The 18,171-nt window shown below is 40.9% G+C and overlaps 1 protein-coding gene across 1 annotated transcript in view; it reads right to left on the reverse strand.

Annotated features, from left to right (window-relative positions):
- The window catches only part of tmem86a (transmembrane protein 86A), a 53,197-nt gene that overhangs the window by 17,262 nt on the left and 17,764 nt on the right, over positions 1–18,171 (reverse strand). Inside the window, exon 2 of the mRNA XM_029758486.1 lies at positions 3,278–3,542. Coding sequence (XP_029614346.1) covers positions 3,278–3,542 — 265 coding nt within the window. The remainder of the gene's footprint in view (positions 1–3,277; positions 3,543–18,171) is intronic.

Genomic DNA, 18,171 nt, shown 5'->3' on the forward strand with positions numbered 1-18,171 from the left:
TCCCATGGTGTTTATACTTGCGTACTATTGTTTGTACAGATGAACGTGGTACCTTCAGGCATTTGGAAATTGCTCCCAAGGATGAACCAGACTTGTGGAGGTCTACAATTTTCTTTCAGAGGTCTTGGCTGATTTCTTTTGATTTTCCCATGATGTCAAGCAAAGAGGCACTGAGTTTGAAGGTAGGCCTTGGAATACATCCACAGGTACACCTCCAATTGACTCAAATGATGTCAATTAGCCTATCAGAAGCTTCTAAACTTCTGACCCACTGGAATTGTGATACAGTGAAATAATCTGTCTGTAAACAATTGTTGAAAAAATTACTTGTGTCATGCACAAAGTAGATGTTCTAACTGACTTGCCAAAACTAGAGTTTGTGGAGTGGTTGAAAAACGAGTTTAATTGACTCCAACCTAAGTGTATGTAAACTTCCGACTTCAACTGTATATAGGAGTTGCAAAAAGTAATCAACAGCTATTGTTTCAATTTAACCAAGGATTCAACTAAAAAGAGACAATACTTATAGGCTTCGGTTCATTTCAAATTGAATTCCAGTTTGTCTACAAGTTAAAAGAGATAATTCAGGAATGTGGCCATAATGCCCTTTATCTACTTCCCCCAGAGCCAGATGAACTTGTGGATACCATTTTTATCCCTCTATGTCCAGTATGAAGGCAGTTAGAGGTAGTTTTGCAAGCCAATGCTAACTAGCATTAGCGCAATGAATGGAATTCTATGGTATCTGCTTGCTTGCTAGCAAATACTATAGACTTCCAGTCATTATGCTAATGCTATTATGCACTAGCTACCAACTTCCTTCAATCTGCACGCAGAGACATAAAAATGGTATCCACGATTGCCAGAAACCCAAAGTATCCCTTTAGTAATTGATATGTTGTGTTGACGTCTCCATCTGAAAACTATTAAAATAAAGAAAGTCACACACTCCATATATAAACTGCCAGTAATTTATTGGGTATTTACCAACGTTTCAGCATCACTGTGCCTTCTTCAGGGTAATGTCATGAATACTTGAACCAGGTTATGTAAGCAAACAGTGCAATTAGTGCAACCAATAACAATAGTGTTGTGTCATAATGATTAAGTTAATTCGAATGAATTAGTGAAACTTGGTAAAAAAATAATAATAATAGCTTATGGCATATTACATATATTAGGCTATTGTTATCATAATGAAAGATAATTGAATATTGTACATACATTATTGTTTAACTCAATTTCACATATTTAATTGTTTTGTATTTCATTTCATATTTGTTTTGTGTAATCTTTTGGTTCAACCTTAATGTAAAATGAGCATCATCAACAGGGGGAACAATTTAGGTGTACGCTAATAAGCTGTAGAAAGAATATATCAATTTATAAGACTTGTTCATAAAATAAATAATTGTTCATAAGAAGGACCTGAGATCAAAGTCAATATTCAGACCACTAGGGGTCAATGTTTTTAGATAGGATATCCAGTAAGCCTCCCTTTGTAGGCTTTTCCACATGAACAGGTGATGAGATAGATTACTCCCTTGGTCTTGCATGAGATCATAACTCTAACAGGGATTTTTCGACCTGAATGTGGGTGTCTGAAGAAGGATGTTTTTATAGTGCTGTTGCACTGTGCACATGAGCCACATTTGTAGTTCCCATTTGGGTTAGTTGTCAAGAGTATCTGAGTGGGAAGGTCAGATCTCACCAAGCTATCTCCAATATTGCGACCACGCTTATAGACCACCAATGGGGGTTCCTTGAAGAGGTGTGCGATGATTGCAGAACATGCCAGTGCTTTTTCAGGATTGCTTTCATTTTCTCCGATCCCTTGGTGTACTTAGTGCAAAAGACTGCGTTGTTTTTCTTCTTTGGTTGAGTTTTTAGTAATTGCTCTCTTGGTTTTTGAGATATTTTCATTATTGCAGCCTCTCATTTTGAATTTATATATCATTTTTTAGCATTGCTGTCAAAATCTGTCTGGTGGCCACAGATTCGTTTAACCCTGCATAACTGGCTATATGGTAGACCATTCTTGAGGGGAAGGGGATGCATACTATCCATACATAGCAAGGTATTGCATGCTAGCAGATACTATAGACTTCCAGTCATTATCCTAATGCTATAATGCACTAGCTACCAACTTCCTTCAATCTGCACGCAGACATAAAAATGGTATCCACGATTGCCAAAATCCCAAAGTATCCCTTTAGTAATTGATATGTTGTGTTGACGTCTCCATCTGAACCAAAAATCTAACTTAAAGAATTGGACTAAGCCAGTGTCACAAACGGAACTATCCAAGTAGTCGATACATCTCCTTTCAATGCTGATATTTGGTTGTGTTGAAAACGAAACACATTTCAATACAACATTTTATTGCAGTAAATAGCCTATTAACTTGTTTACCAATTAAATGTTGGATTCACGTCTCCAACACAACCAGAAATCAAAGTTAAAGAATAGGACTAAGCCAGTGGCACAGATGGAGCTATCTAAGCAGTAAATACATCTCCTTCAAATGTTGAAAACACAATTCAATATTACTTCAATAAAGTGAAGTTTACCTTACAAAATTAATATAACAGTATTTATTCAACCCTAAAATGAGTGGCCACATTTTGGGGTTACACTTACTATAAAGTTATTATGTATTCATAGAAAGTGTGCATGTTAAGGACAGCAATTCAGGCCATTTGGTTGTGCTATTAGATGAAGCACAGTTGTATAAATAAACAAAAATCTGACATTGTTTTTCCATTGGAATTTGGTTGTGCTTTAAGATGGTTGAAAGCATAGTGATAACATTGATCAACAGCTCAACCAAATATGACCAAATTGTCCACGTTGAATTGACGTGGTGTGACTAGTAGGGTGTCATAATGTCAGATACCCATTCGGCTGTCTCAACCGTCCCTCTCAACTTCCCCCATCGCCTCCGGTGAGTTTCTGCTATGTAGGTCCATATCCAGTTTTAGATGTTTATGTTGTATGGTCAGTCTGTTCCTGGTTGCTGCTGGAAAATTGTGTCTTGTCAGATATTGATTAATTACAGTCATTTTTTTTTTTTTTTGCTCAGGGCCCCCTAGCGGCCGTTCGCTTATTGGCTACTTGCATGATCAACCAATGGTTGTGTGCCGACTGGACGGCAGTCGGGCATATTGCTTTATCATATGATGTGGTTAGCTGGTAAGTTGAACACCTATCCAGGGGTTGTGAGATCTGGCAGGTGTCTGAAATCTAGTCAGGCAGGAGTGCCAACAGTATCACTCACCATGGCTAAAGTAGCCATCCTCCTGCCAGATGAGAAAGGCATCTCCCAGGCTAGAGAAGATGAGACCGGCCAGGATCTTGCGGGCACTGGAGTGGGCACCTAAGAAGCTGAAGCCGTGGGCCAGCATGAAGAGCCACAGGCAGAAGATGGGTAGACACTTGATGAGGGCGCTGAACCAAGAAGGGCTTGAGGTTGGTAGCCACAGGACGAAGTAGACACAGGTAGACTTGAAGAAGGGCACCAGTTTTGGGCCCTCGCTCTTCACCTGGAACACAACATAAAACCCAAGTGAATGAGTGAATGAGCAGGAGAAGCTATAGCAGCCCCTCTTGAGTGAGTGAGTGATTGGCTATATCTGATTTTCCACCCTTGTCCCGAAGTGTGCGTCTGTACTGTACACTCCCCCTCGTGGATTTAAAAGGAATGGGGAGATTCTCCCATAGACTGGTGTAAGGAATAAGGTGGAAACTTTTTCCAGCCATGCCTGCACCAATCCAATGCTTTTAAATGCAGGGGGAGTGAACGACTGAACACTTCTGGAGAAAGGTATTGGAATGCAGCCAATGGGTGAGTGGGTGAGTGAGTGAGTGAGTGAGTGAGTGAGTGGGTAGGTGAGTGAGTGAGTGAGTTCACAGTTTGTAACACAGTAATCAATCAGTTGTTGTGAAGACAGATTTGGACTTACAGCGTTCAAAATTCAACATAATCCTAGCAAAAGCAGACGATTGGAAGTAATTTCAATGAAACGTTATTCATCCCTTCTGGGGGAATTAAGAAAGGCAAGTCAGGTACAAGTATCATCATGACATTCTACTACAAGGAACTGGGAATAAGGAATTCCTCTAAACAACAGAATTCCGAGAGAAGATCAACAAATGTAGGGCCATTCTTTGGCTGAATAATAACGACTCTCCTGAACAATAACATCACATTGGAAGCGATCAGTTTAAGCAAGGCAAAGCACATAATTGCTAATCTTTATCACATAATGAGTAGTTATTTGGTATGGAAAGTCATTTGTAGATCAGTGATTCTGCACAGTCCAACAGCAATGTAGTCAATCTAGTATAACGTTACAACAGAGCCTGCACTGTGTGTATAGCCTCCTTGTCTGAAGTGCCCTCTTCTCACTCTCTGTTCTTCTATGGCTCACTGATAACTGGTAAACACTTCCTACAGGTCAAAGGTCATGTGGTCATATTTTGATGTGAATCTTGTGTAGTGTCATACATTTGCAGGGGTCAAAATCTAAACTGCAGAGGTGAGGGAAGAGGGGGTGAGGGCAACTGCAGGGTAGGGCTGTTAGGTGACCGTATAACCACAACACCTGCAGTCACAAGTCATGAAGGCAGTCAAATTCCACGTAACCGTGTAGTCATGGTAATTAGGCTTCTCCAAGCTCTGATGCTGCTGATGGTCATTAGTAGCCTACCAAACTTTCTAACTGCCTGGAATTCAGCACTCTACTGTCCCTCTAATCACTCTGACATCAATGCAAATGTTATCGAAAATCAAACACTTCATGAGGCCATGAGCTCATGTTGCGCAACATTTCTATGGGCTATGCAATTGCTTGAGTAAACAGGGTGATGGCATCTATTAAAAAGAGGAGGATCCCATCAGCTTTCTAGGCCTACCATATTTATTTCTCAACTTTACTAATATTAAGCACATTACTTCTCTTTACAACAGGAGTATTGGCTACCTGGCTGGCATGAAAATTAACCACGGGCAAAGTGTCTCCCGTTCGCTATTTAAGTGCATAGATGACATGTATTTTTTACCCTGCCTGTTTGGAAACAGGTGTATGATAATGGAACATTCTAAATCAAAACAAATTTCACACATTTATTATATCTAAGGCAAGATTAAATCAAGAATAATCTGATGGGTGTGCTATTGTGCTATTTTGTTAGTTTTTTGGCCTAACTTATTTTTGTTACTTACTGTGTACATAATGTTGCTGCTACCGTCTCTTAGGACCGAAAATAACTTCTGGAAATCAGAACAGCGATTACTCACCGTGGACTGGAAGAAACTTTTTCCTTTAACGAGTCCGAGGATATCCTGCTTTCACTGGAGCAGGCCCAGACCCCCGCCATTTGCGTGAAGAAAAGACGCAGAAAAAGGGGCCACAGATCGGGCAGCCTTCTGAGAATCCATAGGCGAGCGAGTAAACTTTCACTGCCATCCATTCCACTTGCTAACGTGCAATCATTGGGAAATAAAATTGGTGACCTACGATTAAGATTATCCTACCAACGGGACATTAAAAACTATAACATCTTATGTTTCACCAAGATGTGGCTGAACAACGATACGGAAGCGAAGGTAACCTGCATAAATTATTACCGCCCCGTGTCACTCACATTGGTACCCATGAAGTGCTTCGAAAGGCTCACATCAACAGCATCCTCCCGGACACCCTAGACCGACTCCAATTCGCATACCGCCCCAACAGATACACAGTTGACGCAATCTCAATCGCACTCCACACTGCCCTTTCTCACTTGGACAAAAGGAACACCTATGTGAGAATGCTGTTCATTGACTACAGCTCAGCGTTTAACACCATAGTGCCCACGAAGCTCATCACTAAGCTAAGGACTCTGGGACTAAACACCTCCCTCTGTAACTGGATCCTGGACTTCCTGACAGGCCACCCCCAGGTGGTAAGAGTAGGCAACAACACGTCTGCCACGCTGATCCTTAACACTGGGGCCCTCGGGGGTGTGTACTTAGTCCCCCCCTGTATTCCCTGTTCACCCACAACTGCGTGGCCAAACATGACTCCAACACCATCATTAAGTGTGCTGACGACACAACAGTGGTAGGCCTGATCACCGACAACGATGAGACGGCCTATAGGGAGGAGGTCAGAGAACTGGCAGTGTGGTGCCAGGACAACAACCTCTCCCTCAATGTGAGCAAGACAAAGGAGCCGATTGCGGACTACAGGAAAAGGCGGGCCGAACAGGCCCCCATTAATATTGACGGGCTGTAGTGGAGCGGGTTGAGAGTTTCAGTTTGAGGGTCCCCAGATCCTCAAAAGGTTCTACAGCTGCACCATCGAGAACATCCTGACCGGTTGCATCACCGCCTGGTATGGCATCTGCTCGGCATCTGACCGTAAGGCGCTACAGAGGGTGGTGCAAACGGCCCAGTACATCACTGGGGCCAAGCTTCCTGCCATTCAGGACCTATATAATATGCGGTGTCAGAGGAAAGCCCATAAAATTGTCAGAGACTCCAGTCACCCAAGTTATAGACTGTTTTCTCTGCTACCGCACTGCAAGCGGTACCAGAGTGCCAAATCTAGGACCAAAAGCTTCTACCCCCAAGCCATAAGCCCCCCCTCCTCCCTTTTGTACACTGCTGCTACTCGCTGTTAATTATCTATGCATAGTCACTTCACTTCTATGCATTGTCACTACATGTACAAATTACCTCAACTAACCTGTACGCCCGCACACTGACTTGGTACCTGTGCCCCATGTATATAGGCTCGTTATTGTTATTCTTATTGTGTTACTTTTTATGATTACTTTTTATTTTAGTCTACTTGGTAAATATTTTCTTAACTCTTCTTGAACTGCACTTTTGGTTAACTGCTTGTAAGTAAGCATTTAAGCATTGTAAGTAAGCATTTAAAGTCTACACTTGTTGTATTTGGCGCATGTGACAAATGAAGTTTAATTTGATTTGAAAACCAATTACAACTATTATTTAGTATATATATATATATATATATATATATATATAGATAAATAAATAAATGCAAGATTAAATCAATAATAGTCTGATGGTGACAATATTAGCCTATCGCTTGTGAATTATACATTATCACTTGTGAATGATGCCCAGCGCAAGCCAAGAAACAATGCCTTTTTTGCGACTTTTTCTAATCATACTGTCACACCTCATGTAGACTAGCCCATAGGCCTACAGTGGGGGAAAAAGTATTTGATCCCCTGCTGATTTTGTACGTTTGCCCACTTACAAAGAAATGATCAGTCTATAATTTTAATAGGTTTATTTGAACAGTGAGAGACAGAATAACAACAAAAAAATCCAGAAAAACGCATTTAAAAAATGTTATAAAATGATTTGCATTTTAATGAGGGAAATAAGTATTTGACCCCTCTGCAAAACATGACTTAGTACTTGGTGGCAAAACCCTTGTTGGCAATCACAGAGGTCAGACGTTTCTTGTAGTTGGCCACCAGGTTTGCACTCATCTCAGGAGGGATTTTGTCCCACTCCTCTTTGCAGATCTTCTCCAAGTCATTAAGGTTTCGAGGCTGACGTTTGGCAACTTGAACCTTCAGCTCCCTCCACAGATTTTCTTTGGGATTAAGGTCTAGAGACTGGCTAGGCCACTCCAGGACCTTAATGTTCTTCTTCTTGAGCCACTCCTTTGTTGCCTTGGCTGTGTGTTTTGGGTCATTGTCATGCTGGAATAGCTATCCACGACCCATTTTCAATGCCCTGGCTGAGGGAAGGAGGTTCTCACCCAAGATTTGACGGTACATGGCCCCGTCCTTTGATGCGGTGAAGTTGTCCTGTCCCCTTAGCAGAAAAACACCCCCAAAGCATAATGTTTCCACCTCCATGTTTGACGGTGGAGATGGTGTTCTTGGGGTCATAGGCGGCATTCCTCCTCCTCCAAACACGGTGAGTTGAGTGATGTCAAAGAGCTCCATTTTGGTCTCATCTGACCACAACACTTTCACCAGTTGTCCTCTGAGTCATTCAGATGTTCATTGGCAGACTTCAGACGGGCATGTATATGTATTCTTGAGCAGGGGGACCTTGCGGGCGCTGCAGGACTTCAGTCCTTCACGGCGTAGTGTGTTACCAATTGTTTTCTTGGTGACCATGGTCCCAGCTGCCTTGAGATCATTGACAAGATCCTCCCGTGTAGTTCTGGGCTGATTCCTCAATCTTTCTCATGATCATTGCAACTCCACGAGGTGAGATCTTGCATGGAGCCCCAGGCCGAGGGATATTGACAGTTTCTTCCATTTGCGAATAATCGCACCAAATGTTGTCACCTTCTCACCAAGCTGCTTGGTGATGGTCTTGAAGCCCATTCCAGCCTTGTATATGTATATGTCCCTGACATCCTTGGAGAGCTCTTTGGTCTTGGCCATGGTGGAGAGTTTGGAATCTGATTGATTGCTTCTGTGGACAGGTGTCTTTTTTACAGGTAACAAGCTGCAGTTAGGAGCACTCCCTTTAAGAGTGTGCTCCTAATCTCAGCTCGTTACCTCCATAAAAGACACCTGGGAGCCAGAAATCTTTCTGATTGAGAGGGGGTCAAATACTTATTTCCCTCATTAAAATGCAAATCAATTCATAACATTTCTGACATATGTTTTTCTGCATATTTTTGTTGTTATTCTGTCTCTCACTGTTCAAATAAACTTACAATTAAAATTATAGACTGATCCTTTCTTTGTCAGTGGGCAAACGTACAAAATCAGCAGGGGATCAAATACTTTTTTCCCCCACTGTATATGTTTTGATAGGGTTTGTATTATAAGTAAGGTGGCCAAATAACTTCTCAAAATTAAGCACATTAATCCCCTTTACATGGGGTGTAGAGCCTAACTGGCATACATAAACAGCGCATGAGTTTCAAGTTTGTGGAATAACATTTTCACCATCAAAATGCATATTTACAATAAAAGCATTACATGCATAATTGCAGTTGGGGTCACTTTTGATAATGGTGTTTTCGAGCTATTGGAACATTTGTGCTTATAGCCTACTCCCTTGTGCACATTGCTGTGCTTATAATGCGAAGAAATAGCCTAATATACAAAAAGTAAAATGTGGACAGTTCTTCCAATATCTTCAATTTACACATCGGAAGCCTGTGAGAAAGACCCAATCACATGATGGAGAGCCATGTGAGTGAGAGGTGCTTCGGAGCACACAGAACTCAGGGAGAAGGGAATTATAATTATTATATTTAGCCCAATCGCACAACAGTCACTAGCCGCAAAAGGCATGGATTTTTTTAAGGAGCATTACGGCCACACAAAGGAGATGCCGCCGGGAAATTCGAGGCATTATCAATTGCTTGTCAAATTGTGAATGAGAGACTGATGAAGTGTGTACAGCCTGAGCAAAAAACAAAGCAGAGCTCATGCCTTTCAATTTACTTTTTTCAAATCCTCATTAGAGTTGCATCAGGCAACCTTACAATGTATTAACCTTTTCACATGTACCAACAAACATTCTACAGTGGTCCCTGCAGCTTACACTCAAACCGGTGTGTACGCTCAAACGGGTGTGATTAGAACGCTTATTTAGAATGTCTAGTTTTGATTGATGCAACAAATAGCATTTGAGACGGCCACACTGTTTTTTTACAGAAACATTTTGCACAAACACAGTCCTTACAAAGTTATGTCCCGAATGTGACCAGTTTATTTTTGGATGCACTGTTCAGACATTCACAGAAGTAGTTACAGCATAACACAATCATCCAAACAGGAAAATGTAGGCTACATTTGTCCTAAAGCTAACCGAGGAAAGATTGACGTAACACAATCAATCATATTTTTAGAACTCTCGGCTGACAGAAAGTACAATATGAATTAGCTAATAGATATTACTATTTATAATTAATCACATCACGGGTGAGCTCACCATTGATCGAAATAATTGAGTAAAACACTTTCTAGAAATCTAAAGTAATCCGACGATAGGTAGTTTGTGCGCCACCATGTTTGTTTTTTCGCATCAACCAAAGACAAGATGAGTTTGGTCTGTTATAGTATGCATGTTGAAGAGGGTGTGTCGTCTACGATCATTCATTTCCCTTCATTCACTTCCGGAAGTTTACCCAAAAGATGAGTGAACCATTCCTTCACCTCATTATAACATCAAGTGCTTGTCAAATTGTGAATGAGATACTGATGAAGTGTGTACAGCTTGTACACACAGGTCTGACAGATGTTGACGTGACACCCAGAATGCATTGTATAAATGTCAACAAACATGGTGCCACACATACACATAGCTGGCAAATAGCTTAGCATTAGCTCATTATAATCAGTACAAACTTTAAAAAAGTATTTTACACACATCATATGTGTCCATTACAATCTATGCAATAATTGGAATGCATTATTTGTCACCAGTACTTGAAAACATGTGAATAAAACTGTAAATACATTATGCTCCATACATACATTACTGTATGCGCCTACAGTAGAAACAACACGATATACAGAAAATAATGAACTTACTTTGATAGGAACGCACAAAGTTATTATTTGTAAGGAAAACAACAAGACAATGCGAGTGCCAGCCAGAAAATGTTCCAATTCATGCAAGACTGCGCAAATATCTGCATACTTGATCTGCTCAAACATTGGGGAAGTGCTTGGGCTCTCCTCGAAGAGAGAAGTTTGTCCGGCTCAGTAAAGCCTCAAACTTAAATTGTCCATAATGCTAAAATGGCCTACTTCTATGTGAATTAATGAGGAGGCTGAATACACCTCAATTCAAACTGTTGCTTGAAAATACTTCTTAGAAAATAATTTGAAATTGACAAGTTGAAACATAGCCTATAGATAATTAGCAGGCAGCGTGTGTTAACTGTCCTGTTGCGTAATAATCCCATTTTGGAACAGTGAGTGCATTCTGACATCATGTGCATAAAACAACTCAGGCTGGGGCGACCGTTAGAGATATTTGGAACTCAAGTATGAAAAGGTTAAAAATCTAAACATATAGCCCAATGTTTGTAGAATAACTAAAGTTACATTAATAACTCTAAATTAAGAATATAGGAGTATCTATTTATTTGTTAACTGCTCAACACAGAATAGCCACATTTGCACACTCCCTCTAATCGTTTGGAGAAAATATTTATATTTTATTCAGCTTTGTTCAATTGTATTCTTAATAATATAAAATAATGCCACAGAATTCTAAGCAAATCTTGTCTGCTAAATGAACTAGTGTAGTCCACAGCCATATGGTATAGCCAGATCAGGACCTAACATAAGGACAACTTAGAGTATGCTATTTTGTTCTTCTGAAATGGACTACATTTTCTTCATATCATGTTCTTTAGACCTGTCTAAAATAAATAATGGATTTATTGTGAAGGTGTAAGCTATATTACATGGATTTATTAGACTTTTTAAAATGTAGATGTCCCAATGGTCTGCATCAGTGGCTTGTTGGCTATGTGTTGAAGCCAAAAGATGCTAAATGTGTTTATGTTAATTAATGCCCAATTACCGTGACACCGGCAGTTATTTGCTTGACAATCACCGGCTGACAAAATTTTGTGACCGCCACAGCCCTACTGCAGGAATAAGGATGGAGGAGGGGTGAGGCTGGAGGGGTGAGGGAGGAGAATGGGTGAGGAAGAGGGGTTATCTGTAAAGTCAGAACACAGTAAGTAGTCTTATTTCAGGTCAAATGTATGTCAATGTTCTCCTTTTACTTTGGGTTCTTTTTTTATGTTGCACTGCATTTCTGGTCTTCCTCTAGTCCTGACAAAGCAAAAAAGCGGAACCGTCAGCAGTTTTGGCAGCTGAGGTTTTTGTACATCAATCAATTAAATCTTTCATAAAAAATGGATGTGCATTTTCTCTCTAGATTCTATCAATTGGCATGAAAATAAGGTGAATTAGTGTCATGGACAGTTTTGAGAGGTGAACCAAAAGATAGTAAAAGAATAGAGAGGAAATGTGCTGTGTGCTGTTAACCCTGATGTTCACGTGCTCTCTGACCCATATGAAAGACAGACGGCCACAAACCACTTGTGCTTGCACGGAACATGAAAGCAGAAGTGGGGAAGATGCTTCCAAACAATGGTGCCTTCTCTCTCATACTTCTCCCCCAACCTTCAGTCAGTCTGTCACCCCTCTCATAGAACGAGAGAGAGAGAGGGGGGGGTAGAAAATAAGGGAGATAGAAAGGTCAGTTTGGGATATAAAAAAATCTGGAAAGATATATATACAGTACCATGACATCTACTCATTCCAAGGTTTTTCTTTATTTTTACTAAACAGTTATAAACAAATCAAAATAAATGTAATATTTGAGATACTTCAAAGTAGCCACCCTTTGCCTTGATGACAGCTTTACACACTCTTGGCATTCTCTCAGCCAGCTTTATTAGGTAGTCACCTGGAATGCATTTCAATTAACAGGTGTGCCTTGGTAAAAGTTATTTTGTGGAATTTCTTTCCTTCTTAATGCGTTTGAGCCAATCAGTTGTGTTGTGACAAGGTAGGGGTGGTATACAGAAGATAACCCTATTGGTAAAAGTCCATATTATGGCAAGAACAGCTCAAATAAGCAAAGAGAAACAACGGTCAAGTCAAATCAAATTGTATTGGTCACATACACATGGTTAGCAGATGTTATCGCTAGTGTAGCGAAATGCTTATGCTTCTAGATCCGACAGTGCAGCAGTATCTAACAGGTAATATCTAACAATTCCACAACAAAACCTAATAAACACAATCTAGTAAAGGAATGAGAATATATAAGTATAATACATATGGATGAGCAGTGACAGAGCGGCTAACATGCAATAGATAGTGAAGGATACAGTATATACACTACCGTTCAGAAGTTTGGGGTCACTTAGAAATGTCCTTGTTCTTGAAAGAAAAGCACATTTTTTTGTCCATTAAAATAACATCAAATTGATCAGAAATACAGTGTAGACATTGTTAATCTACATCGGTGTACAGAGGCCCATTATCAGCAACCATCACTCCTGTGTTCCAATGGCACGTTGTGTTAGCTAATCCAAGTTTATCATTTTAAAAGGCTAACTGATCGTTAGAAAACCCTTTTGCAATTATGTTAGCACAGCTGAAAACTGTTATGCTGATTAAAGAAGCAATAAAACTGGCCTTCTTTAGACTTGTTGAGCATCAGCATTTGTGGGCCATCAGCAAAATGGCCAGAAACAAAGACCTTCCTTCTGAAACTCAAGTCTTGTTCTGAGAAATGAATGCTATTCCATGCAAGAAATTGCCAAGAAACTGAAGATCAGGTACAACGCTGTGTACTACTCCCTTCACAGAACATCGCAAACTGTCTCAAACCAGAAAAGAAAGAGGAGTGGGAGGCCCTGGTGCACAACTGAGCAAGAGGACAAGTACATTAGAGTGTCTATTTTGAGAAACATGCCTCACAAGTCCTCAACTGGCAGCTTCATTAAATAGTACCTGCAAAACACCAGTCTCAACGTCAACAGTGAAGAGGCGACTCTGGGATGCTGGCCTTCTAGGCAGAGTTCCTCTGTCCAGTGTCTGTGTTCTTTTGCCCATCTTAATATTTTATTTTTATTGGCCAATCCGAGATATTACTTTTTATTGGCACCTCTGCCTAGAAGGCCAGCATCCCGGAGTCGCCTCTTCACTGTAGCCTTTTAAAATTATAAACTTGGATTAGCTAACACAACGCGCCATTGGAACACAGAGACGGTTGCTGATAATGGGCCTCTGTACGCCTATGTAGATATTCCATAAAAATCTGTCGTTTCCGGCTACAATAGTCATTTACAACATTAACAATGTCTACACTGTATTTCTGATCAATTTGATGTTATTTTAATAGACAAAAAAATGAGCTTTTCAAAAACCAGGACATTTCTAAGTGACCCCAAACTTTTAAACAGTAGTGTACATATGAGATGAGTAATGCGAGATATGTAAACATTCTTAGAGGCATTATTAAAGTGACTAGTGTTCCATTTATTAAAGTGACAAATTATATCAAGTCTGTAGGCAGGCAGCCGCCTCTCTGTGCTAGTGGTGGCTGTTTAACAATCTGATGGCCTTGCAATAGAAAGTCCATCATTACTTTAAGACATGAAGGTCTTAAAAATGTCAAGAACTTTGAATGTTCAAGTGCAGTCGCAAAAACCATGAAGCACTATGATGAAACTGGCTCTCAAGAGGACTGCCACAGGAAAGGAAGACCCAGAGTTACCTCTGCTGCAGTGCAGATGATAAGTTCATTAGAGTTACCAGTTTCAGAAATTGCAGTAACAGACACATCTCAACATCAACTATTGAGAGGAGACTGTGTGAATCAGGCCGTCATGGTTGAATTGCTACAAAGAAACCACTACTAAAGGACACCAATAAGAAGAGATTTGCTTGGGCCAAGAAACACGAGCAATGGACATTAGACCGGTGGAAATCTGTCCTTTGGTCTGATGAGGCCAATTTGGGATTTTTGGTTCCAACCGCTGTGTCTTTGTGAGATGCAGAGTAGGTGAACAGATGATCTCCACATGTGTAGTTCCCAACATGAGGAATGGAGAAGGAGGTGTGATGGTGCTTTGCTGTTGACACTGTCAGTGATATATTTAGAATTTAAGACACGCTTAACCAGTATGGCTACCACAGCATTATGCAGTGATTCGCCATCCCATCCGGCCAAAATGAGCAATCGGGGGAGAAGGGCTTTGGTCAGGGAGGTGACCAAGAACCCAAATGGTCACTGACAGAGCTCTAGAGTTCCTCTGTGATGGGAGAACCTTCCAGAAGGACAACAATCTCTGCAGCACTTCCCCAAGCAGGCATTTATAGTAGAGTGACCAGACTGAACCCACTCCTCAGTAAAAGGCACATGACAGCGCGCTTGGAGACTCTCAGACCATGAGAAACAAGGTCATCTGGTCTGATGAAACCAAGATTGAACTCTTTGGCCTGAATGCCAAGCGTCACGTCTGGAGGAAACCTGGCACCATCCCTACGGTGAAGCATGGTGGTGGCAGCATCATGCTTTGGGGATGTCTTTCAGCGGCAGGGACTGGGAGACTAGTCAGGATCGAGGGAAAGATGAACGGAGCAAAGTACAGAGAGATCCTTAATGAAAACCTGCTCCAGAGAGCTCAGGACCTCAGACAGGAGAACGACCCTAAAACCTGGACCCTAAGGTTTTAGACCCTAAGGTTTTAGACCTGGACCCTAAGCACACAGCCAAGACAACGCAGGAGTGGCTTTAGGACAAGTCTCTGGATGTCCTTGAGTGGCTCAGCCAGAGCACTAACTTGAATCTGATCAAACATTTCTGGAGAGACCTGAAAATAGCTGTGCACCATCCAACCTGACAGAGCTTGAGAGGATCTGCAGAGAAGAACGGGAGAAACTCGCCAAATACAGGGGTGCCAAGCTTGTAGCGTCATACCCAAGAAGACTCGATGCTGTAATCGCTGCCAAAGGTGCTTCAACAAAGTACTGAGTAAAGGGTCAGAATACTTATGTCAATGTGATATTTCAGTTTATTTTTATTTCATATAAGTTAGCAAAACTTTCTAGAAACCTGTTTTTAATTTGTCATTAGGGGGTATTGTGTGTAGGTTTAGAAAAACAACAACAATCTAATACATTTTAGAATAAGGCTGTGACGTAACAAAATGTGGAAAAAGTCAAGGGGTCTGAATACTTTCCGAAGGCACTGTATGTATGTATGTATGTATGTATGTATGTATGTATGTATGTATGTATGTATATATATATATATATTTAACCGGGATCGGTTACCTTCAGAAGAGTCCCATGACACTTATGGGGGTCGTAAAAGCAAAACGGGGAACACCATCGTGTTCATAAGACGATAGACGTTTCGGGATGCCTCATGGTCAGACAAACACCGCTCTTGCTCTGCCACCCGTCACCGCAGATGTGGAAGTGCAACACTGGCGTATGCGGTGGACGCATCCAATGCTAAAAAACTGATATCTCTAGCTTAAACTGACACATTTTGATGGGGATTTCTTTATGCAACTTATATTGACACACCAGTGCGCCAATCGACTCTAGGGGGATAAAAACAAACCCAAACAACAAAGCCTTGCTTAATCAACCCCTGGCCTGTGCTGCAGCAAGCAAAGATATGCGTGAGAAATAAAAGGTGAGGCGAACATACACTACATGACCAAAAGTATGTCAACACCTGCTCGTCGAACACCTCATTCCAAAATCATGGGCATTAATATAGAGTTGGTGCCTCCTTTGCTGCTAGAAAAGCCTCCACTCTTCTGGGAAGGCTTTCCACTAGATGTTGGAGCATTGCTGCGGGGACTTGCTTCCATTCAGCCACGAGAGCATTAGTGAGGTCGGGCACTGATGTTGGGCGATTAGGCCTGGCTCGCAGTCTGCGTTCAAATGTTTTATTTATTTTTTATTTAACCATTAATTAACAGCATTCCAAATCATCACAAAGGTGTTCGATGGGGTTGAGGTCAGGGTTCTGTGCAGGCCAGTCAAGTTCTTCCACACCGATCTCGACAAACCATTTCTGTATGGACCTCGCTTTGTGCATGTTGAAACAGGAAAGGGCCGTTCCCAAACTGTTGAAAGCATAGAATCGTCTAGAATGTCATTGTATGCTGTAAGTGTTAAGATTTCCCTTCACTGGAACAAAGGTGCTTAGCCCAAACCATGTAAAACAGCCCGAGAGCATTATTCCTCCACCAAACTTTACAGTTGGCACTATGCATTTGGCCAGGTAGCATTCTGTTGGCATCCGCCAAACCCAGATTAGTCCGTCGGACTGCCAGATGGTGAAGCGTGTGTTTCGATGGAGATTGCATGGCTGTGTGCTCAATTTTATACACCGGTCAGCAACGGGTGAGGCTGAAATAGCACCGGTCAGCAACGGGTGAGGCTGAAATAGCCGAATCCACTCATTTGAAGGGGTGTCCACATACTTTTGTATATATAGTGTAGATAACAGTACAGTGCCCCATGTTCTCATTGTGCTGATATTATGTTTAAACGTGAAGCAACTGAAAGGGAAACTCCCGTCAAACAATTGCTCTGAGAATTATTGCTTAAACACAGCATGAAAAGGGCAGGAGGGTCAACCCTTCAACCACATGGCCTCTGCTTGACACACATATATTTTATTTCTCATCTTTCACCAATCCAACCCTTTTGGGTAAGCTGACTAATAATACTGGGCACAGTGCCGTAACTACATATGAGGACATTGAGGTCCGAAACTCGAGAATGTTTCTAATAATAAAAAATTCAATTTTAATAAAAATATATATTTTGTACACAATAAAGAACTCAATTATGGGTGAAAATCAGCTCAGAACCCTCATATTCTTGATCTGACTGAGTTCTAATTGTTTTTTTATTGTGTTCCTTTGTATACATTTTTTAAACTTTAATTTATTTAGTAAATATTTTATTAACACTAAGCCTTGAACTGCATTGTTGGTTAAGGGTTTGTAAGTAAGCATTTCACAGTAAGGTCTACACCTGTTGTATTCAGCGCATGTGACAAATAAAATGGTATTTGATTTTAATGTTTTTTTGTGCGGAGATGGTATCTGTGTATGCTGTGTTCCATTAAGCAAGGAAAGTTATGCTTTTTACACCGACAATTGAGGTTAGGATTTGGGTGGGCTGTCTTCCTCGTGCTCTAACATCCTCAGAACTTGAAAAACTAGGAAGAATGAAGAAACTAAATTAGGAAAGAACAGTTGGAGGCCTCTGTAATCTGTTATGATTATGTTATGAAGGCCTTTGATGGAGAGTGTAAGTGACGTGCTACTGAATGTTGCATCTACTGAATGCTTGCCCTCAAATGTCTACCATCTGGCTATCTGACTTAACCTCATACATGTATCCTTTCAAAGCTCAGTTTCTCAGCCTTTTCTTCCTCACGGGTGGCTTGCCAGCCCTGTCAAGTTTATACCGGCATGTCTCAAAATATATCTGTCTTTTTTTTATTTCTCACACTTGGTTCTCTCCAGCCTTACTGTATCATTAGAAGCATTATATGAATGAATGTCTCCTTTTCAAATTGCCTACTTTCAATGTTTCAATATATCTGTCTTTCTCTTCCAACATTCAGTAGCATGTCACTTAAACTCTCCA

This window comes from Salmo trutta, chromosome 7 (assembly GCF_901001165.1).
Source record: "Salmo trutta chromosome 7, fSalTru1.1, whole genome shotgun sequence".
In the NCBI taxonomy this organism is placed as follows: domain Eukaryota; kingdom Metazoa; phylum Chordata; class Actinopteri; order Salmoniformes; family Salmonidae; genus Salmo; species Salmo trutta.